A 24,681-nucleotide genomic window follows, 5' to 3' on the forward strand; every position below is an offset into this window, starting at 1 on the left:
TAAAAGGGGATGGAAAAAGATATTGCTTTGATGGACCTAGAAAGTATTTAAGTTAGACAGAGAAAGATAAACACTATATGATTTCACTTATATGCGGAATCTAAGGAATAAAAAGAACAAACTAATCAAAAACAGACTCACAAATATAATGGACAATTTGGTGATGGACAGAGGTGAGGGGGGTTTGGGGTGGCTGAGAGAATGGGGTGAAGGTTAAAGAGGTACAAATTAGTAGCTGAGGGATGGTCATGGGGATGGGGAGCATGGCATAGGGAATGCAGTTAGTATTAATACGTTGGCTAGATGGAGGGTCATGGGTGGAACGGAGCAATTGGGATCATTTTATGAACTATATAGATGTCTAACCAATGTACTGTATAGTTGAAACTAATTAAACCCCCAAAACAAAAAACGCAAATAAGTGATCTGAAGCAAATATGGTAAAATATCAACATCTATTTAAACGGTGAATACAAGCATGCATTTACGTTTTGTGTTAAGAATATGTTTGAAATGTTCCATTAAAAATAATTATTTCTTTTAAAGATAAAACTTAAAACTCTCCATGCTTCTACCTAAGTACTTTAAGAATGGGTTCTACACACCTGTACCTATTTAAGGTCTTTGCTCTTATAAATGTTTCTACTTTCTTCTATATTATCAAAATTTCCCTCTTCACTGTATCATTTTCATAAATTTATAAAAATTCCAAAACATTTCAGTCACTCTTACTCATCTTTTTCACACCTTAATTACATTAAGCAAAGCCTCACACCATTCCTTATCCTGCAAAATAAAACCAAAATCTAACCAATTCTCACCATTTCTATTACTACCACCTGGCTCAAATCACCTGGATTTTTATATTCTTTACTGGTCTCCCTGCATCAGTCTTTGTCCTCTCCATACATTTTCACATAGCAGCCAGAAAGATCCTTTAAAAAAAGTTACTTCATGACTCTGTTTTGCTAACAAAATTTCCAATGACTTCCGATCTTGCTCAGAGTAAAATTCACAATCTTACAATGGAGTAAAAGAAAGGCCCGGATGATTCCCTCTCTCTGCTCCCCTCTAATCTCATGTCCTACCACTGCCCCCCTCACTCACTCTGCTCCTTCCATCCTGGGCCACCCCTAAAACACACCAAGAAGCCGCACTTCAGAGTATTTGTACCTGCAGTTCTGTCTGGAATGCTCTTCCCCAGACATGTTCACACTTTGCTCCTCTCACATCTTTCAGGTTTCTGCTTAAACACTCTTCTTCCTGACTACCCTCTATAAAATTACACCTCCTCTCCTATACTCCCCTCACCACTCCCTTAGCTGATTTTGTATTTCTCTAGAGTTGTACCTCCAACATTTTAATGTATGCAAAAATTATATGGGGATCTTATTAAAAGAGATTCTGATTCAGAAGGTCTAGTGGGACCTGATATTCTGCATCTGTAGTAAGCTCCGGTGATGCTAATGCTGCTGGTTCCTGACCCACACCTTGAGTGGCATGTGTTACTATCACAATCTAACATGTATTTACTTGTCTTTCTGTCATCTCCAGAATGTAAGTTCTGAGAGTAGACTTTGTTTTAGTCACTGCTATTCTTAGTGTCTAGAAGAGTACCTAGCACATATTTAGAGCTTAATACCATTGTTGAATGAATGAATCATATATAGCACTGCCAATTTCAAAAAACAAAAACAAAAAACAAAAACAAACAAAACCTTTCTTGAACCCAAATTCTCCTCCAGTTACTGTTCCATGTCTCTGCTCCCCTCTGTAGCTAAACTTCTTAAAGAAACTATTTTCACTTCCTTCCTATTCTTTTCTTCAGTCTTCTATTTTGAACATTTTAAAACCTAGGAAAAATTGACAGTACAATAAACAATTAACTGCAACCTTTTTTACCTAGATTCATGAATCCGTTAACATTATTTTGTTAACATTTTGAGATATGTATTACCTCTCTCCATTTACTTACACACACATGTGCATGGCTTTTTATGGTGAAGTTGAAGATATCATAAAATTTCATCCTGAAATACTTCAGCACCTATCCCCTTAAAATAAAGATGTTTTCTTATATAATATTGTAATTACCACACTCAAGAAATTTAAGACTGATACAATACTATTATCACTTTCCTCTTTATCATCAAAATAGTATCATATAATACTATTATACAATACTATTATACACTCCGTATTAAATACCTCTGGTTGTCCCTAAAATGTCTTTTGTGACTGTTTTTCCCCCATCCAGGATCTAATCAAAGATCACGGATTGCATTTGTCCCTTTAGTCTCCTTTAAACTGGAAAAGTCTCCCTGCCTTTATTTTGTCTTTCAATGAACATTTTTAAAATGTAGAATGTTCCATAACCTGAATTTATCTGATAATTCCCTCTTGATGAGATTAAGGTTAAATCCAAAGGCAAAAATTCTAAAAAGGTGATGTCATTTCTTTCCCATTACATCACATCAGGAGGCACATAATGTCAATTTATCCCATTATAAGTTAAGGTAAGTTTGATGGTTATGATTGTGTCCACCAGGATCTCTCCACTAATACCTTTGTGATTAATAAGTAAAATATGGGACCATGTAAATATCCTTTTCCCCAGCCATCTTTTACCTGATGGTTCTAGCATCCCTTGATGATTATTGATGTTTCATCCCCAAACTCTTAAATCCACTCAGTCAGGCTCACTCCATTCAAGCTGCTTGTCAAATTCACCAAATGACCTGCATTCTGCCAGATCCAATCATCTCATAGTCCTCTTCTTTCTTGACTCATCAGTGGCACTGACTCAGTTGATCAACTCTTCCTGAAATACTGTTCTCATTTGGGATCCAGGACATTGTTCCCTCGGTTCTTCTCCTTTACAGATTATGCTGGATCTTTCTCCACCTTTCACTGGTCCAATGCCTCTGATCTAAATCAGGTCTTGCCTGAATTATTATTAGACACAGCCTCCTAACTTGTTTGCCTCCTATCCTACCCTACAATCTATTCTCAATACAGCAGCAAGAGAGATACTTTAAAAACATAAATCAGAGTAATTTATTCCAGTATGCAAAAACCTCAAATGAGTTTCTACATCATTCTATTTAATAACCCAAGTCCTATCTATGGCATTCAGACCCCACCTCTGTTACTTCGTCCCTTACCACTATCTTTCTTGACTTGCTATAGCATAGTCATATGCTCCTGCACAGAGCTCTAGCTCTAATAGCCTCCTTGATATTTCATAAGCATGGAACATACTGTTGCCTTGAGATTTCGCTCTTATTGTTTCCTTTGTTTGGAATACCATAGAAATAACTACTAAGCATGCTCTTTCATTTTCTTGAGGCCTCTGTTCAAATGTCACCATTTCAAAGGTGCTTTCCCTGACCATCTTACTTACCAGTCACTCTTTATCCTCCTAACCTTGTTCTTTCCCTCCATCCTACAGGACTTATGTTTTATATACACCATCTACATGTATTTTTGTCTATTGAGTTCACCTCTCTATTCCCAGAACCTAGAACAGTATTTGCTATATAATAGGAATTCAATATTTATAGACTGATATTTGTTAAATGATGGATTGTTTATATATTTTATTTTATAACTTGTGATGGTAAATTACCTTTGGGAATCCTGCACTATAATATACCTTAGTGCAGAGATATCATCAACTCCCAAGCTTACTGCTCTGGTACTCAGTTCCTTCTTCATTTCTAGCCCTTTAAGATTTTCTGTCTTTCTTATGAGTTCAGCTATACATTAAAAGAATCTTAATGATCATTCTTGCATTCTAGGTGTTTATAGCAGGAGAATTTTTAGTTAATGTAATATGTGAAACCCCAGAACTTGTTACTCCAAGTAAAAAATATTTTCTGCAATGTGAAAATGTGTACAGAAAAAATTTTTCAGAAAGGGTGTCCTCTCACCACAACTGATCTAGATACTACTGGAACATGTGGCAACCTGCAAGGCTGACTGAATTCATTGGACTCTCTATCATGGAAGGGGCAGCAGTATGCCTTCACTAGAAGATACTCTTACTGTGAATGTGAGTTTCTCTTTCCTAGTGCTATACCAAGTGCTTCTGTAAGTCCACCATCTGTGAGCTTGCTGACAGATGGTATCCTACAAAACATTTCGAGTGACCAAGGAACTGATTGTAAGGAACTGAGAGAAGGCTTATGCCCATGAGATTCACTGGTCTTATCATGTTCACTATCACCCTGAAATAGAAATATGGAATAGCCTACTGAAGACTCATGTATAGCACCTGAGCTAGGTTTCTGTTCTACAAGATCCTGTATATGCCCTGAAAGAGAAAGCAGTAACTAATTTCTCTCATAGTCAGAAATCTAGGAATCAAGGGATAGATGTCTTAATACCCATAATGGCCCACTAATAAAATTTTTGCTTGTCACTACTAAGTGTATAATTTAAAGGTCCTAGTTCCCAAGGCGGGGGAGTGGAGGGAGAAAAGGCAATATTCTACCAGGGTATAGAACAACAATTTTACTGAACTAGAAGCTGAGACTGCCACTTGGCCATTTTGAACTACTCATATCCTTGAAGCAGTAGGTAAAAAAAGGGTTACTGTAAAGATGGTGTAATTATTCTGAATATCAAGAGAAATAAAGTTACTGTTATCAGTAGGACCAGGGAAGAGATGTCTAGAACTCAAAGAATTTTCTGGAGATCTCCTTTAGTATTCCTATGTGAAGAGAAAAAAGTTAATGGAAGACTCTATAATATATTAAAGCAGGATCACTAATGTCAAAAAAAAAAAGTTTGTGTCATGTGACAGCTAAAGAACCCTAACAAACCAAAGTGCTAGTATCAACTATTTCTATTATCATTTCTATAACAGGTAATGTGGCCACTGCTTATATTTTTAACTTCCTATTCCTACTTCCCATGTCACATCTTTTAAGACTATAACCTAGCACTGCAAAGTATTGTCACCACACTAGTCTATAGCTGTGTCCTCAATAACCCACTGTACCATTTTATCAGGCAACTTGACATAGTAGGTCAGAGTTAAAAACAAAACATAGAAACAAACAAACAAAAAAGGAAAAGCAAAACTTTATCTCATGGCTAAAGTGCTATAGTTCCCTCCAAACAGAAATAAAACCAGATTTCATTCTACCTTTCAAGACTGGATATCAGAATTTATATAACACGTATAGAGAATCCTTTGGCCTAAGGGAACATGCTGTTCTGGAAAGAACAAAGGACTAATAGACAGGATATTCTGAGTTCTAATTCCAGTTTTGCTATTAACTAGTGATATGAACATTAAAAAAAAAAATCACTTAACTCTTAAGTCTGACCATATATATAAGTTTCTAAATGAAACTCTTTCTAAATGTGATTTTAAAAAAGCGTTATAACCTGAATATAAGACCTGAAACAGTAAAATGCATAGAAGAAAACATAGGAACTAAACTCAAGGACCTTAGACTTAAAGAAGATTTTATGAATTTGACCTCAAAAGCAAGGGAAGTAAAAGCTAAAATAAATGAATGGGACTACATCAAATTAGAAAGCTTCAGATCAGCAAAAGAAATTGCCAACAAGGTAAAGAGACAACCATCCAAATGGGAACCTCTATTTGCAAGCAATGCCTCCAGTAAAGGCCTAATATCCAAAATCTATGAAGAACTCATACAACTTAATAACAACAAAAAAACAATCCAATCAAAACATGGGTAGAGGACCTGAACAGACACTTCTCCCTAGAGGACATACAAATGGACAACAAATATTTGAAAAGATGCTCAACATCACTAGCTATTAGAGAAATGCAAAACAAAACCACAATGAGATACCATCTCACATTTGTTAGAATAGCTATAATCAACAGGACAAGTAATAACAAATGTTGGAGGAGATGTGGAGGAAAAGGAACCCTCACACACTGCTGGTGGGACTGCAAATTGGTACAGCCACTATGGGAAACAGTATGAAGTTTCCTTAAAATAACTAAGAATTGATCTACCACATGATCCAGCAATCCCTCTACTGGGTATTTACTCTAAAGACTTAAAAATCCAAAAAGATATTTACACACCGATGTTCATAGCAACATTATTCACAGTGACCAAGACAGGGAAGCAACTGAAGTGTCCTACAATAGATGACTGGTTAAAGAAGTTGTGGTACATACATACAATGGAATATTACTGAGCCATAAGAAGAGGTGAAATACTACATGGATGGACCCTGAGATAATCATGCTAAGGGAAATAAGCCATACAGAAAAAGTTGAAAATCATGTGATATCACTTATATGTGGGATATAAACCTAAAAGCAACAAATGAACAGGACCAACAGAGACTCATGGACATGGACTATAGACTAGAGGTCACCAGAGGATAGTGGGTGGAGGGGGAGGAGGGAGGTAGACGGGATAAAGGGGGTCAAATATATGGTAGCTGAAGGAAACTGGACTTCGGGTGGTAAACACACAATAGAATATTCAGATGTCAAATTACAATGTACACCTGAAAATTACATAATTGTATTAACCAACGTTACCCCAATAAACTTAATTTTTTAAAAGTTAAAAAAAAAAACTAAAAGCTTTATAAATACTTCTTTCAACCAAAATCTTACAAGAAAGTGCAATATGTAATATTAGTAAAATAATGATAATAGGGTGTATGTGTGCATGCAGGCACATTATTCACATCTTCCCCACCTCTACCACATGGCCTTCAAAAACACCACAGCAGAGCAGTTTTAGACCTAGATGATAAATAAAATTCCCAACAATTTAAAAATTCCATAATTTTCATCATAACTAATTGACTTAGAAATAAAAAATCCTTCTCTGCGTGACCCCAGAGAGCAACTAAATTAAAACGGAAAATTATGTAAACTTGGAAATTGTGATGTTACGAAATTTAAATGAAGGATAATGATGTAATGATAAATGCAAACAGAAGATGGCAGACTTCAAAATATTTAGACAAAGTGTAATAGTGTGTTTTATTTAGGGCACAGATTTGGAGGCATAAGAAATCTAGCACATGTAAAAGATTTCTAACTGGTAGAAAAAGTCTGGTAACTGCAGCAGGGAAATTCATAGCTTCTGATTACCAATTAGATTGTTTAGGTAGTTTAAAAGAAGATGTGCAGCTAACACAAGTACTCACTTCTCTTTGGTAAGAATATAATCCACTGTTTTACTGGCTTGGTTAATTGGTTTCTAAAACAGAATCTAATGAGTATGGTCAGCTCAAATCAAATCCTTTAGTTACCATAAAGATCAAGTCAATATTTCTCAATTAATTTATTTGGCTCTTAATAATAGTAAAATAAACTCTTCATAAACTTATTTCAAAGCCTAAGTATTTAAACTTTTAATAAAGTCAAAATCACTTAGATTCTGTGGTACAGTCGTATTCTTATATATGAGAATATACAAAAATTCACTTTTGGAAACTACAGTTTCCCTAGGCCTTAGACTTTTGTATTAGATTTGAGTGCACCATTAAACAAAGTTCATAGCTGGGTACTGAAACAAAAATAACAACTTATCCAAAAACACACTATATTCCGGGAATTATATGGAGATAATCGTAATGTACTGACACGCTGAGAATAACTTCATAGTTTGGGGTGCTCTGACTCTTCTAGAATAGAGGATGCATTGAAGATTTCAGTATGGGGTTTAAAAGCTCATTTAATTCTTTATTAAAAGCAGAAAGACTACATCTACTCAAAGTAAGCACCTATATGATGCAGTATCAATTTGGAAGAATGAATGATGAATAGGAACTGGATATTTCTCTTATTTGGCCATTTATATACTTAGGATTGTCCCATCTTTTCAAACATACGGAAAGTACCCTGTGACTAATAAATCAAAGTGTTTCTCTATTCATCAAAAATCATCATAATTGCTGACTAGCTAAATGGTGACAGAAAGTTTCTACCAACCATCAATATTTTAATGTAACATAATTTTTGTCAGTCTTTGAAAGCGATAAAGCGTTAACAGTAAATACACTTATTCGATTTTTTTTATTATGTTAAAAAATTGATGACTCACCTTCCAAGCATGGTAAGTACCAGAGGGATCGGTCTGATATAGTCTTGGGATACCATCATCATCAAAGCCTACAATTAAGGCAGAAATACCAAAAGGTCTTCGTCCATTGCTCTGAGTGTATTTCTGAAAAATAAAATGTTTTCATAACTACTTTCTGTATAAGGCCATAAAAAGGATAATACTATTACATATCAAATAACAAATTCTAATAGCAAATAAAGTATTCTTGCCAAAATGATCTTCTTCATTGATTCTTATTCTATATATCTTAAAGATCCTCTTCCTGATTTCTGGACTAACCTCAAGTCCATGATAAAATTTTTAAGAAATTAATGTACAGTCTACAAAATAAAATCATAAGTTTGCTTGTTTTGGTCTTAAAATTGTTTTCTTGCTGCTTTATGTACATTTTGGTAATATAACTAGATTGCGATCTTTTTAATATAGCAGAACCATGTGTGTCACACCACTTTGGTTCCCAGAAAAGCTAACTTCAACGAGCTGTACTCTGGAAACACTCCTTGGTTTACTTTGGGAGACACCTTAATTGTTACTATTATCATCAAGTATTCTTACTTGATATTATTATTATCAAGTATATTCTGTTCACTATATACTAAGTTATTGCTACATAAAACCCAACAAAGACATTTCTTTCAGTTCCAGAACAAGGAAACCTTTGTTTCTCTTAAAGAAAAAGCATGCTTTTTCCTCATAGACAACAGGACACTGAAAACCAATTGTATTTCTTTTTATTTCAGTGCCAGGAACTTCCTGGATTTGTGCTCCAGGGAGTGACATTCACACTAATTCTGAGATTGGTACCCCTACAAGCTGTGCAAAGAGGCAAAACTGACAGAAAACTCAATACCACATTTACAGGCAGCTTTAGGAACTGTAAATAACTTTGTGGCTTGAAACAGCTTTACATTAGCTTCCTTCCTAGACTTGTCTATGTATCATATTTATTTTTTTATTTTCACATTTTATCATATATGTATTTTTATAAACCTCTTTAAATTATGAATGCAAGTAACTGGGCTATGCAAACATAAATAAACTCTTAAAAATAGAGTTTATATCTTAATTTCTCTGTATATCATAATGTTCCTAGATCGCACAAAAAAATAAGTAGGTGCTTTGTAAACATACCTTAGAAGAGAGACTCTTTTACTTTATTTGCTTAATCTACCATTTTTTTAATGAAAAAGTAATATATGCACAGGGTTAAAATAATTTAGAAGTACCAAACATATACCTAAAACATATCTTTTTGTCCCAGATCCCAGGACCCTCCCCAGTGGCAATTTTATTGTTACAGATTTAAAATGTATATTTCTATAAATGTTCTATGCATAACCTTTATATTTCTAGAAGAAAACCTGAAAACCACAATTGAGAACCTTGTATACACAATGTATTACACCTTGTTTTGGGTGGGATACCTTTATAACCTCTGAGAAAATCAACTAAAAAAAAAGGAGAACAATATAAAAATGTTGGACTTTTCTGCAACATGAATTAAATTTTTTAAATTTTTTATAAGTATGTAATTTAAAACTTTAATACCTAGAATAGACAGTCTATAAAAAATATCTCTACATGGACAAATGGTAAAATCCATGTCAGAAAGAATTCTAAATGTTTTAAATGTATTAAATCATTTAATCCAACTCAACAAAGTAGGTATGACTGTAATGCTCATTTTATAAATAAGAAAATCGAGGTAAAACAGGCTAAATAGTTTGCCCAAAGCACTAAGAAGTAGCAAGGCCAGGATTCAAACCCCAAAATTCTGGCTCCTGGGGGCACATTCTTAACCACTGGGACGCCTATTGAAAGGAAAAATAGTTTATGCTAGGAGAAATGAAAATAACAAACCAACATGTAGAAGAAAATAAACTTCACTACTAATTATAAAATACAAATTAAAACAACTATACAGCACTATGTTATACTTATCTGCAAAATAAAAGAAAAATAAAAAACCCAATGCTGATGATCCTTTAGGGATACATTTATACATTGTTGTTTGCACAATAAAAATTGGTTCAATCTTTGCAGAAAGTAATTTAGCTACATATAACAAGAGTCTTAAAACCAATTACAATCTCTAATCTAACAATTCCATACTGAAAATTAATGTAACAAGATAATTCAAAAAAGAAAAAAGCCGGGACAAAGAATAATGTTATCGAAGTAGCAAATTGAGAGAGAAAGAGAGAGAGAGAGAGAGACAGACATACAGACAGACAGACACACACACACTAGACTGGTGGGGGCAGGGCGAGGAGGGAGAGAGAATGAATATGAGAAAAACGAAAGAAACTGAGAGCAACCTAAATAATTACCAGATAGCACTAGAAACAGTATTACAGGCATACCTCGGAGATATTGCAGGTTGGGTTCCAGACCACTACAATAAAGAGTGTCACATTGAAGTGAGTCATAATCTTTTTGCTGGTATAGGGTCTTGCTTTCAATTTGTAATAAACACATCTGTGAAGCGCAATAAAGCGAAGTGCAATAAAATGAGGTATGCCTATATAATTAGTAAGAATAAGTATAAAGACTATGTTGACATATATAAGAAACATAGAATAGTAATAAATAAAAAAATACTGTATACATTATGATTATACTAAACGTCAAACCATGTATCTACTCATGGATTCAGAAGTCACATCTAAACCTAATCAATTGGTTTGGTTTCTAGGTGAAAGAATCATGGGTATAAACTCTAAAAAATGGTTCTCATTATCTCCAGAAGTAAAGAAATCCCCTTTAATGATTAGATTTATTGCTCTTTCAAATTGTAATATAATTCTTAGAATTGATACTGATTTGAGATTCCTAGTGATGAAGTCAATCCATTTTACTGGAGGTTAAGAGTGTGAGTATGAAATAAATGTGAAAAAGAATAAAGAATTTAGTATATTTAATAGACTAAATGATTGAAGTGACTATAGTATTTCCATGATTGGATCCATAGCAATAAAGGAAAAAACCTGAAGAAATCTGTTGGAATACTGGCTTACCTGCTTTAAGGTTGCTATGAAGCGAGTTATATATTCTACAGTGACTGGGTCCTCGACTGTAAGCTTATGACTCTGGCACTCCACACGGGCTCTGTTTATCACTACCCTGGCATCAGCAGTCAGTCCTATAAAAGTCATTGATATATTACAAAAAAAAAACAACTTTTTTCCTTGTCAAAGGTTTTTAGCTATAAAACCTTTCTTATAATGTCCTTTGTTTTTCTCAATATATGTCCATTATAAAGAATTGGTAAAATAGAATGTCACTCATCTGACATTCTGATTTATTTCCTTCAGGACTTAATTTGATGCATTCTTATTTATTTTTTAAAAAAAATGGCTTCAAAGAATAGTTAAATATTAATGTTAAACTATTTCCCAAAGATTAAAGTGGTTTAATTCACAGTAGCTGGGCTGGTTATTGTGATTTAAATATTTTTAAAAAGTCTCTGTAGTCATATTTTTTAAAACTTTTTTGGGGAGGATATCAATGGCAGACTGTTCAAAGGTTGATGGCCTATCTTGATTCAAAAACTAATATACTATTACCTAAACGATGAAGCTGGATTTCGTTTTATGAAAAGAAAATCAAATTTCATTCAATGTAACTATGACATCACTTCTCAGCATTTTCTCTAAGATTACAGGTTAGGGAATCAAGAATGTTAAAACAGAAAAAGAAAACTTTTGTCAGTCTTACTTTTGTCATACCAAACATCCTGTAATTAATTCCCAAAACTTCTATAAGGAAATAAATGTTTCTATTTTTAAAAAATTGACAAAAAACTTAAACAGATGCAATGATTGCAAACATTTCTATCAAAGACTTCACGGACATTTTGTTTCTTTCCCCACTCTCTTAATGCAACATTGCCCAAAAAGTTCATTCACAAAATCTCTGAAACAGCCATTTCTCATATAACCATTAGTCTTTTGCAGTCACATACTCTTGTTCCCCTTCCACCTAATTTTATATCAGGTTTCTACACACCTGGAAGAATTTCCAGTCCCCGAAGATGGTTAATTGTAGTCAACAACAAAAAAATTGTCAGAATATGCCACTGTTAAGAACCAACCTAACACTCATGGGTAGGGTGTAAATTATAATCAGATAGTTAAAGGAGGAGAAACAGATTTCTCTTCTCTGCAAATGTTACCTGAGAGAAAGAAATGGGAGGACACTGATTTGGCCTATCTTATGAATTAAAAGCTTCACTCTAAATATGATCAGAAAGAAGAGTATTTTCCCTTTACAATGTAAATATGACCCCACAATGATGGAAACATAAAAATATCACACTCAGAAAGTAGTAATATGTCATTCAAAGAAAGAAAATTAGTGATAAATTTGCCAAGTCATATGAGTAACATAGTTCTGTGTATTTATCTGTTTTTAACCAATGTAGCAATTACACTAATCAATACTAAATGGCTAGGAAAAAGAGGACAAATTCTATTTAAAGAGAAATGAAATTTTCAATTTCACTTTGTTTATAAATAAGCAATTATACAGAATGAGTGTGTCATCTAGTGCTTTCAACTTTATGCCACAATTTTACCTTGCAGATACTATCATAATGTAAAATTTCTACTATTAAGTGGAATTCCACATGCTACATGAAAAACTGTCTTTTTAAAATTCTTTGATTTTTTTTTCCTAAGGGCTGTTTTCCTAACATTAAAAGCACACTATAACAACAACAAAATGTGATTTTTTTTCAAAATGAAACTGTATTTCTGATATGTGCCCATTATAAAATATTCCAACAGAGGGAATAGGAGGTACCATATAATTCCATAATATATAAACAAAACTGTTATTTATATTCTTTAGCAATCTATTTTTAATATATATTATGGATACATGTCAACACATACAGATCTTACTACCTACTTTTTTACCTGCCACTAAATAATAATGATGATGATAATGATGGTGGTGATGATAATGAAGTAGTAAGAGTAGTGGTAAGAGTTATATTTTTTAAATACTCACATATGCCAGACGCTTTAAATGCTTCTTATGTATTAACTCACTTAATCCTTGTAATAAATCAATAAGGTGGATACTATCATTAACCTCATGTTACAGATGACTAAACTGAGGCAAAGAGCATTAAGTACCTTGCCCACAGTCACAGGTGTAGTGGATACAGAGTCTGTCATAGAATCCAGTTGGTATGACTCCAGAACTTGTATTTTTAAGCAATTGCATGGATGTACCATGACTCATTATACCAATTCCCTAATAATAGACATTTAGGTATTTTCCATTTTCAAAAATCAATTAACATGTAAGGAGAATGTTAGTAAATACTTATTTTACTCTGCCAAAAGTTATATACATTTAAAAATTATCTTTATATTAAAGTCAGAAAGGTATATGTACCAGAAATTACAGCATTCCATCATTTACATTAACATCATTCCTTTTAAAAAAATTTTTTATTGTAGTAAAAAATATATCAAATAAAATTTACCATTTTAACCATTTTTATGTATAGGTCAGTGGAATTAAGTATATTTGCACTGCTAGGCAATCATCACCATCCATCTCTAGGACTTTTTATCTTTCCAGACTGAAACTTCAATGTATGAAACAAAAGCTTCTCATTCCCTCTACCTCCAACTCCCCTTGTAACTGCCATTCTACTTTGTGTCTTTATGAATCTGACTACTCTAGGTATCTCATATAAGTGGAATCACATAGTAATTGTCCTACTGTGACTATTTCACTTAGCATAATGTCTTCAAAGTGAACTTTCTTGACTTATTCCTGATCTTCAGAGAAAAAGTTTTCAGTCTTTCACCATTAAGTACGATGTGCACTATGGGTTTTTCATATATGTCCTTTATTATGTTGAGGTTATTTTCTTCTACTCCTAGTCTGTTGAATTTTTTTTTTTCATCCTCATAGGCTGTTAAAGTTTTTCAAATTCTTTTTTTACATCAATTGAGATGATCATGTAGTTTTCCCCTTCGTTGTATTATAGTACCGTGATTTTCATTTGTTGAACTATCCTTGCACTCCAGGAATAAATCCCTCTTAGTTATAGTGTATAATCCCTTTAATATGCTAGAATATGGTTTGCTAGTATTTTGTTGAGGATTTTTATATCAATATTTATAAGGAATATTGAACTGTAGTTTTCTTGTAGTATCTCTGTCTGGTTTTGGTATCAGGGTAATGTTGGCCTCATGGATTAAGTTTGAAAGTATTCCTTCTTTTTAGATTTTTTGGAAGAGTTTCAGAAGGATGATTAACTCTTCTTTAAATGTTTGGTAGAATTCACCAGTGAAAACATCTAGTCCTGAACTTTCCCTTGTTGAGAGGTGTTTGATTAATGGTTTATTCCTTATTTATTATACATATGTTGAGATTTTCTATTTCTTTTTGAATAACTTCAAATAATTTGTACTCTTCAAGGAATTTCTCAATTTCTTCTGGGCTAACTCATTTGTTGGTGTATGACTGTTCATAGCACTCTCTTATATCCTTTTTATTTCTGTTAACATCATTAGTAGCATACCCCTTGTCATTTCTGATTTTAGTCAAGCCTTCTTTCATTCTCCGTCCATCTGACTAAAGGTTTATCAATTTTGTTGATCTTTTCAAAGAATCAATTCTTGGGTTTGTTGATTTTTCTCTACTGTTTTTCTCTTCTCTATTTTATATATCTCTGCTCTAATCTTTATTAGCTCCTTCTTTCTGCTAGTTTTGGGTTTAGTTTGTTCTTCTTTTTCTAATTCCTAAGAAGAAAAGTTAAGTTGTTGAAATGAAATCTTTTTAAATATAAGCATTTATAGCTATGTATTTTTCTCTTATCATGGTTTTTGGTGTATCCCATACACTGTGCATGTTGTGTTTTCATTTTCATTTGTCTCCAGATATGCTCTAATTTCTCATGATTTTTTTATTTGACCCATGGATTTACTAAGAGTATTGTTTAATTTCCACATATTTATTGATTTTCAATTTTCCTTCTGCTGTTGATTTCTAATTTTATTCCATTTTGACTGGAAATGATACTTTGTAAGATTTTAACCTTTTAAACTTTATTAAGACTTGTTTTGTGGCACGATAATTCCTTTTTTAAGACAGTAAGATAAACTTTATTTTTTGGTCAGTAAGGTTTTTTAACTTCAATATAAAATTCTGATTAGTAAATGAACAAAACAAAACACAACAACGCAAGAAACATGTCTTGTTTGCTATACAGATGCAAACAAGCACATGAAATTATGTTCAACGTCACTAGCCATAAGGCAAATACAAGTTAAACCCACAATAAGATATCACTATACACCTATACAGATGTCTAAAATAGAAAATAGTAACAACATCAAATGCTACTGAGGATGCAGAGAAAATGATCATTCATATACTGCTAGTAGGAATGTAAAAGAATACAGCTGCTTTGGAAAACAATTTGGCAGTTTTTTATATAACAAAGCATGCATTATCATCTGACCCAGCAATTATACTCTTGAGCATTTACCCCAGAATAAAAACCTATATTCACATAAAAACCTGTACACGAAAGTTCACGCCAACTTTATTTATAATAGGAAAAACTGGAAATCATCCAAATGCCTTTCAGCAGGTGAAGGACACTGTACCATGGCATACTATTTAGCAATAAAAAGCAACAGGTTATTGATATATGCAGTAACTTGGATGAATTGCAAGGGTACTATGCTGAATGAAAAAAAAAGCCAATATGAATCGGTTATATACCATACGATTCTATTCATATAGTAGTCTCAAAATGACAAAATTATAGAGATGGAGGAGAGAACAGATTAGTGGTTGCCAGAGGTTAGAGTTGTGGAGGAGGAATAGCATGGATAGTGGTAATGTAAGAGTTGTGTATCTTGATTATGTTGATGGCTACAGGAATCTAAACGTGTGGTAAGTCTAATAAAACTACACACGCACACATGCACAAATGAGTGCATGTAAAATTGGTGAAATCTGAATAAACTCTGTAGCTTGTAACAGTGTTTACCGGTTTTTGAAGATGTTACCATTGGGGAAAACTGGGTAATGGGTAAAGGAGACTACTCTATTTTCTTGTAATTTCCCAATATCTAAAATTATATAAAAATAAAGTTTAAAAAGAAAACAACTACTTAAAGTTATAATTAAGGTAATATAACATATACCTTCTAACATTTATGTTTTATCAAAGCTAACTATCAGAAATCCTGGTTTACAGAGTTATGATTTTCCAGAAAAGATAAGGTATATTTTTGCAGTTAATAAGAAATGTAGTATAACTCCATATGTTGTATAAATACAGCACAACAGCTGTAGAGAGGCCAAAGGTGTTACCCTACTACACCAAGATACTCTGCATCATTATTGTAGGTCAATAAGTACCTGCAAAAGCCATGCAGACATGGTCATCAAGAGCACAAATTTTCCTCACAGTTCTTTCATCTTGAAGCTTGGCAACAGATTTTTTTTCTACCCCGAGTACAACTATATCAGTACCTCGAATTCCAACCTGTCAAGTCATTTAAAAAACATAATTAGTTGTCAGTGTTAACATTAAATCAAATTATTCTAACACATGACTTATAGGAAAAGGCTTTTCCTTAAACATTCAATGAAAGTGAAAAAGTAGACTTTTAAGGAAACCATTGCATAGATCCAGTCTTAGTTTAAGTCCATTCCCCAAACTCAAAGCAAAAAAGAAATATAGGTAGAAATTAAATGTTGAAACTACATGAGTGTTCAAATCTCGTACAATACACCTGAAGATTTGCAATCTAAATATAGAACCATTTAAACCAAAATGAAAGAAGATGCTGGGAATCCATGTAGATTCCTTATAGAATGGGCAGTACTAGTACTGGTGGAAGAAGAAATAGCACAGAAAGTTAAGCAGATAACATTCTGAAATCTCTCTCATGTATCTCATAATTTGGAAGAACAGGAATTGGGGTCATAAGCAGCCAAGAGAAAGACCAAAGGCCCTCACCCTAGGTCATAGTCTCAAATCAAACAGAAATATAGCAAAAAGAATCACTACTGTTCTTCCCTCTAGCACTTCCCTTGGTAAGGAAATGGAAAAAAAATCTGAAGAATAATGTACAAGGGTAGTAGTTCCCAAACAGGGACTTCTGGAGAAACATGCCACATTCTCAGGGGTTCAAGAATAATTTATGAGAACTTTAATTCTGTATTACAATGGTAATCTAAATATTTTGATATTGGTATTTGTTTGTGATTGCCTTGTGGCCAAATGTGATATTACTACTGTTTCATGCAGAATAACTATGCAAAAAGGTGTGTTCTGAATTAGCATTCTGGAAGTAAAACTATAGAACAGACTAAATATAGAACTAGACATGAGTTTATATTTTTCAATTAAATAAAACAGAAACAATTTATTAAGGCTTTTGCTCTAATTGTTCCCTCACTTCATTCAAGTCTGTCAGTTTATTCAAGAGGCCTTCCCTAACCATCCTATCTAAAACCAGCAAACCCTCCCTCCACAACCCACCCTCACCTAATAGGCACATGTTGAATTTCATACCCAACAGGGAACATGCCTTCTTATTAAATCATGGGACATTATAACAATTAACGTATATTAAGACTCAAATAAAAATTCAATATTTTCCCCAAATTGAAATAAATCAAATTCATTGATCACAAGACAACAAAATAATTTTTTTATAGCTCTCACCTAAACAAATTTTGACTTAATAAAGAAATTAAAACTGCCAAGAGGCTGGTTCATTAGAGTGCCTCTGCACACAGGCGCCACTGTAGCCAGGGAGTTGTGTGCAGAGCTGACTTTTGGAGGGTTATGTTACAGGCAACGGGCACATCCCATCCCTGAGATGGTGGGGCCTGGAAGGAGGAGAGAAGAAAAGGAGGGAGTTGGGGGAGAGGTGCAGATTTATATGACTGGCCTCAGCCAGAGGCGAGGAAATGCAAGCTGAATATGTTGGCTGTGAAAGCCCTGGGGGGTCGCACCCCCAAAACAACCCCCACCTCGATCCCTGCTCCCATCACCTACAGCTGCCGTGGGCTACCCATTTTCCTCTTAGTTCATCTACCACCCCATTACCTATGTGGATGACCCAAATTCAAAGCATTTCGTATATATAATTTTTTTCTTTTCAAAAAACAAAACAAAACTGCCAACACATACAATCTAGAAAATGTTTATAATGAAAATTCTAATATCGAAATCTTTCGTATGTGGACAAAATTATGCTCAGAAGAAAATTCATAATCTCATGTTATAAAATGAAATAAAAAATTAAAAGTTCATTCAAGAAATCCATAATGGAATAAAAATATTTAAGCTAAGTTTAAGGAAAGAAATAAAGATAAACCAGAAATTAATGATTCAGGAGAAAACAAAAAAAAAATGATAATACCAAAAGATAGTTTTTAAAAGAAATATTTTTAAAAGATGCCTCAGTTAGCATAGCTAAAAGGCAGAAAGAGTAAAAAAAATATATATGTATATATATACATGTATATATATAATCAAGTGAGAAAATGAAATTTAAAAATTAGAACCCTAAATTAAGAAATTCAAAAACCTGACTGAAAAGGATGACAAACTAGAGTAATTAAAAACTGCCCATACTGACTTAAGAAAAGAAACTCAGTCTTACTAACAAACATGAGATAATTTCAGAAAAGAACTATTCCTCAAAAACAAGTGTCAGAAGTTTCATGAATGAATTCTTTCTAATCTTCTGTTATGGGTAATTCCTATGCTATTTCAATTATTCTATGGTATAGATCAAAATGGAAATGTTCCTCTTTTTAGGAGAGCTATGTAACAATGTTAAAATCTGACAAATACAACACTTTCTAAATAAAGAAAAATGCCAAGGATTTTCACTTAGCAAAGCTGATGCTAAAAATTCAAAACAAGATATTTACAAATAGAATCCAGAATTATAGGAAAATAGCAATATATTACAAATGAGTGTAGTTTATTCCAGGAATTTTAGAAATATCAATAAAAGCAAATATTTTAATATAAATGTCATAGTGGATAGTAGAGAACTGTTATTCTTGGCCTTCTGATAATAACAGTACTTCAATTGTTCTTGGAGAAATACTGAATCTTTAGGTGGGGCTGTAATGTAAACCAGTCTATCTAAATTGTAAATCCTTAAAGTTTTACTGAAAATATTTGGAAAACAGGATAGTTCTTTCTGTCATACAAAGAGCTTGGAGTGTGGAGCCTAGGGCTATTTAGGAGTCACCACTTAGAGAGGTCTTGTCTGAGAGTGAAAGTAACAAGTCGAAAGAGGAAGGGATGCAGACGGAGAGGAAGGGAGAGAGAGATACACACAGAGAGACGTGTCAGTTCTGCTGACATCATTTAAGATCCTAGCAGCCACTGAATTGAGCCTGAAAGCAAGGTTTACCCTTGCTCCCTTTGGGTACTTGATTCAGTAGATTCGCTTTTTTGCTTAAATTATTGTGAGCTGTATTTCTGATGCTTGAAACTTAAATAGTCCCAAGTAAAACAATTCCATAGTAAAAATTAAATGATAAAAGCTACAAAGGCATTTGATAAAATTTAATATCCACACCTAAATTAAAAACAAAACTAGAAAAGCAAAGGAACAAAACGTTCAGTCACCATCTCTTTGTAACCTAATCTCTGAAGTGACATCCCATCACTTTTGCCTATACTATCTCTTAGAAGTGAATAACTAGGTTCTGACCACATCCAGGGGAAGGTTTACACAAGGGCATGAACACCAGAAGATGGGGATCACTGGAGGCCATTATAGAGGGTGCCTCCTAGAGTTCCCATAAGCATCTCAATCTCAGGTATCATCCCCTCACACTTAGTGCTTCATATTCCCTAGAAAATGGCACTCTGTTGGTGAAATCCAGAAACGGAAGCATTATCTTTGATTTCTCCTTCTTCAATACCTTCTTCTTTCCTTCCCCTGTCTCCATAACACCATCCAAATAATCATCAGATTGTATAAACTCTACTGCTAAAGTTTCTCTGAATTCTGCCTTATTTTCATTTCTGCTCCAACCTTAGTAAAAATGACTAGCATCTTTCATCTGGACTACTTCCATAGACTCCTATGTGATCTCTCTGCTTCCAATCTTGATTTCATCCAATTCACTGACCACACTGTCATCTGAGACTCTTTGAAAAATAAAAATATGAAAAAAAGGAAAATCTGAATGTGGCACTCTTCTACTTAAAATCTGTATTAATAAGGACCATTTCTCACTAGGTAAACTAAGCACATAGCTGGACTTGGGACAGAAGGATCTACGGACTGTAATATTTACTCTTAATGCAGAGGACTTCTTTAAACAGAAAAATAGATGGCCACCAGCAACTTGGACTCACATTCTAACAGTCTCTCAGAGAAAAAAGCTACCATTATCTCCAGTTAGAAAAGCCCTAAGACTTGATTTATATTGGCTAGATTTGAATCACATATTCATCATTATGACCAGGATAGAAAATTATGATTCTACCTGGGTCATGTGAGTACCTCTGTGATTGGACAAATTTAGTCTGTTACTAGAAAGAAAACACCAATAATCTAGAGAATGACAATAACCACATCAAAACTCTCAAGGCATCTAATTCTCTTAAAGGCATTCCATTATCTAGCCCATTTCTAGCTCCATCTTGTCCAATTCTTCCATTGCTTCAGCAATTCTGAATATAGTTGCCCTTTGCTGCTTGGTCTCCCCACATGCTATTTCCTTTGTCTAAAATATTTTTCCTTCTTTTCCCTTCCACTTTTTTTACCTGGTTATCTTTCATCTCTCAGGTGTCTACTTAAACATTACTTCCTCAAGCAGACCTCTCTAACACCTAGAGTTCCCATAATGCTCCATACTCTCACCATTATAATACTAATTTATGCTTTGTTGTTGATCATTTAACGTTACTCCTAGAGAGTAAGTTCTTTGAGGACAGGGATGGAGTGTCTTTTCTCATTATGAAACCCTAGGGTCCAGTACCACCTTTGGCAGATATAGGTGTTCAATAAAAATGTCTTGAAATAATAAATGAATGTGCTGGAAGAACCACAGACACATTGAAGAAAAAAGAGAAAACAAAGGGATAGTAAATAATAATAGCTACCATTTATTAAGTACTTGCCATGAAGCAGACACTGTACAAGATACTTAACATGTATTATTACTTCATTCAATTGTCGCATGAACTCTATGAAGCATGTGCTATTTTAATGTCTATCTTACTGTTAAAGGGATTGAAGCTTAGAGAAGTCAATTGTCTTACATGATACATACCTGAGTTCTACATTTATGATAATGATAGCTAATTAATACGTGAATATTTATTGAATAAACTGAATGATACAATGAAGAGAGCAGAGGCTTTGGAATTAGAAAAAATTAAATGTGACTATAAGCACCATCATTTTCTAGCTGGGTACCTTCAGCAAGTTATGAAAGCTCTGAATTGTAGATTCAACAGACATAAAAGGGGATTAAATACTATTCTTAACATTAGATAATGTACATAAAATATTGGTATAAAATAAGTATTCCTTAAATGTTAGTTCACTTCCTTCCTAACCCCTCCATTGTATATCATGTAGTCGAAATAGAAATTACACCATCTAGATTCTCAAAGATCTATCTAGTTGGTGTGAGAACACTATTAAATATACCTGAAATTAAAGACAATTTGAGGGCAAATAGTAAATACTGTACAATGCTCTGTTACAGATTATAAATTCAGATGAAGAGAAATATCTATGACTAAAGTGGAACAGAGATGGCTTCATGAAGGAGAAATGTGTGCAGATCTTAGAAGATAAGTAAAGATGGAGAATGGCAGAAAGAAAGGTATTTTCTTTTCTTCCCACCTACAAGGGCAGAAGCATATATTAGTGAAACCATGAAGCTGCTCCCTTAATTAAAGAAGATGGATAAGGATTATAGAAGACATTGATGGCCAGACTGTGGAGCTGAGATCTGATAACATAGGAAATATGGAGCTAATAACAGTTTAGGGTCAGGGAAAGGACAGAATGAGGAATGATAATACATCTTTTTCTTGAGAACATCATGAAGGATTCATTTTTTCCACAAGAATAAAGATAATACTGCTCCAAAATGTTATTCAAAGATATTTTTCATTTGTAGAAAAGGGAACTAAGGCAAAAAGAAAACAGGTCACTTGCCTCACCTCATGCTGTAAGATAATCATCAAGAAGGAGGTAAAATCCAAGGCCTCTAATTGTGGCCCATAAAACTTTTTGTATTACTAAATAATATCATATTCACATACTGGTCAAAACTGGTTAACCTTGGCTTATTTATAACTCATATCAAATATCATTTATAGAAAGAATATTTTAATTCTTTGACATATTTTAATAAATGAGTGCCATTATAAACTCTACTCTATATAAAAGTTCATAGCACAAGGAAACAATGAATAACTCCACACAAAAGTGCAAATTATAATTTCAGAATCCTAAGACAGAACTGTCTCATCCTTCCAATGTATCTTTAAAAATGCCTGGTATAGGTATTTTTATATCCTTACCCTTTTACAGCTCATTACAAAGGAACTATCAATCAGTTCTATAGCATTCTTAAAACATTTTAAATGAGCCAATGTGGCTTCTTATTATACCCCAGTCTACTCCCATTACTCCTTTTATTTTAGGCTCTAAAACTTGGGCATTATTTTCTAACCATATGCTTCACGCCATGCTGGGGATTATATAACTTTTTGTTTTTATCAAAATAGTACCCTTTTGGTTTAAGCTACATCAGGCTTTTCTTAAATTTACAATTCTAAAAAAAAATTACTTACAAAACAGAAGCAAAACTAGTGGGCCCCATTAAATAGAAAAATACTTTAAAAAATGATGATTCTTTCTAGTGTTTTCTTTTACCACTTTTCATTTGATAGATTTATAATAAAAGTGAATTATTTCCTTCCATAACTAAGTTGGTATGGAAAGTGAGAGAAAATACAGACACTGTTACACTTGGAAATGCACTCTGTATTCTCATAACTAGTGTCTCAATTTCCAAAATGCACATGTTCATGAAATTTGAGATCTAAAAAATAGGATCTTTCTGAATTCGAAGCCTAGGACTTGGAAGGTTTGGGATAATTGATCTTTGGTCACCAGGGCACTTTTGTCCTTTTTAATTTTTATAAACCACTGTTATTAAATATAACTAAAAACTTGGCAGGAGTATTACTGCTACCTTGAGTAAAAGTTTTTCAGAAATGTGCATAGGTAAATTTAAAGTAGGGTATAATCTCTCAAAGAATTTCAGTATTATTTAAAAACTAAAAAAAAAAAAAAAAGGTGGCAAAACAGTGCAGATGCTTGGGGCTTAGAGACTCTAAAAGGCTGCCAAATATTTGGGTGCAAATATCAGGACAATTATTTTCAACAGGTGAAAATGATCAGTGGGTTAGCTGTTTTAACTGTTTCCTCGCCAACAAGGATTTAACTTTACATCGACTTAGTCAGGGACAGGCATGATCAATTTTTACCTTATATTATAATTATGATTAAACAACAGCTCTGTACCCGAAGAAACTTACTTTTCCATCCCTATGTGAATTTCTAAGAAAGTGGACCGCGTGCATTCAGGTAGGCTGTTAGAGGTTGAAAGAGATCTTTTCTTTCCTTATTTCAGAAACAATCAATATTTCTTCTAGAGTCAAGACTGATAAAACACACGCACGCACGCACCCACATTTGGCGCCTGTGGCTATCGTTAAACAAAGGCAGCTGCACAACAGAAACCTACGGAACCTATCAACTTTTACTCCGCCACTTCCAGCCCAAATTTCAGAAACATTATTTCCCTCAATAAAAGGAAAGAAGCAATTTTCACAAGTGGGTGACTTTCCTTCCTTTCCCCCTATACTGAGTAGACTGGGTCAGTGAGGTAAGGAAGGCCTGAGGCCAGGCGGTGCGGTGGTCATGAAGTTGCCCGCTCACCGCTGTGGATCCTTTCTTCACAGCTTCCTGGGCATATTCCACTTGGAAGAGGTGTCCGTCCGGGGAGAAAACAGTGATTGCGCGGTCATACCGAGACGCCATCGCTCAGGGCTGCCTTGATTCCCACTCTCGTCGAATGCTACCACAGCAGAGGCCGACCTAGGAGCCGCTCCCGTGGCCACGTGCTACCCGGAAGCGCTTGATCGGAACCCTCGGGAGGCCACCCGGAAGTGTGCCCGCGCACCTTCTCCCACGAGCTGCCCGGAAGTCCTCGAGCCTGCGGCTCCAACTTCTACTAAGTCTTCGTGCCCACCTACCTGTGAGTGCAGGTTGGCAGATTTTCTCCGCTACACTTAGTGCTGGGGGCATATTTTCCAGTTTCTCACTGCAGTGTTGCCCCAGTGGTGGTGTCAGATTATTACGGTTATAAAAATACGTCAGAGTAGGGTTTAACGAAGAGAACTTCAAAGAGCAGATTCCTGCCTCCCACCCCCAAACCTGTGGTAAACTAAATTTTAACCTCTTCCTTTGGCTTCAAATTCTACGTTTCCTTCTCTCTTCCATTACCTTATGTCATTTCAACTCAAGGAAAGACATTG

At 34.1% G+C, this 24,681-nt stretch overlaps 1 protein-coding gene across 2 annotated transcripts in view; it reads right to left on the reverse strand.

Moving 5' to 3' along the window:
* The window catches only part of PSMA8 (proteasome subunit alpha 8), a 33,055-nt gene extending 8,860 nt beyond the window's left edge, over positions 1-24,195 (reverse strand). Inside the window, exons 1-4 of one of the 2 annotated variants that reach the window (XM_006920016.1) lie at positions 24,083-24,195; positions 16,599-16,611; positions 11,102-11,226; positions 8,064-8,186 (exon numbers count right to left, since the gene is read on the reverse strand). In XM_006920016.1, the coding sequence (XP_006920078.1) occupies positions 8,064-8,186; positions 11,102-11,226; positions 16,599-16,611; positions 24,083-24,184 (363 nt within the window). In that variant the 5' untranslated portion in view covers positions 24,185-24,195. Of the gene's footprint in view, positions 1-8,063; positions 8,187-11,101; positions 11,227-16,484; positions 16,612-24,082 lie in introns of both variants that reach the window. The other variant, XM_025038699.1, reaches the window with a different exon arrangement.
* Between the last annotated feature and the right edge of the window lie 486 nt (positions 24,196-24,681).

This window comes from Pteropus alecto, unplaced genomic scaffold (genome assembly GCF_000325575.1).
Source record: "Pteropus alecto unplaced genomic scaffold, ASM32557v1 scaffold146, whole genome shotgun sequence".
Taxonomy (NCBI): domain Eukaryota; kingdom Metazoa; phylum Chordata; class Mammalia; order Chiroptera; family Pteropodidae; genus Pteropus; species Pteropus alecto.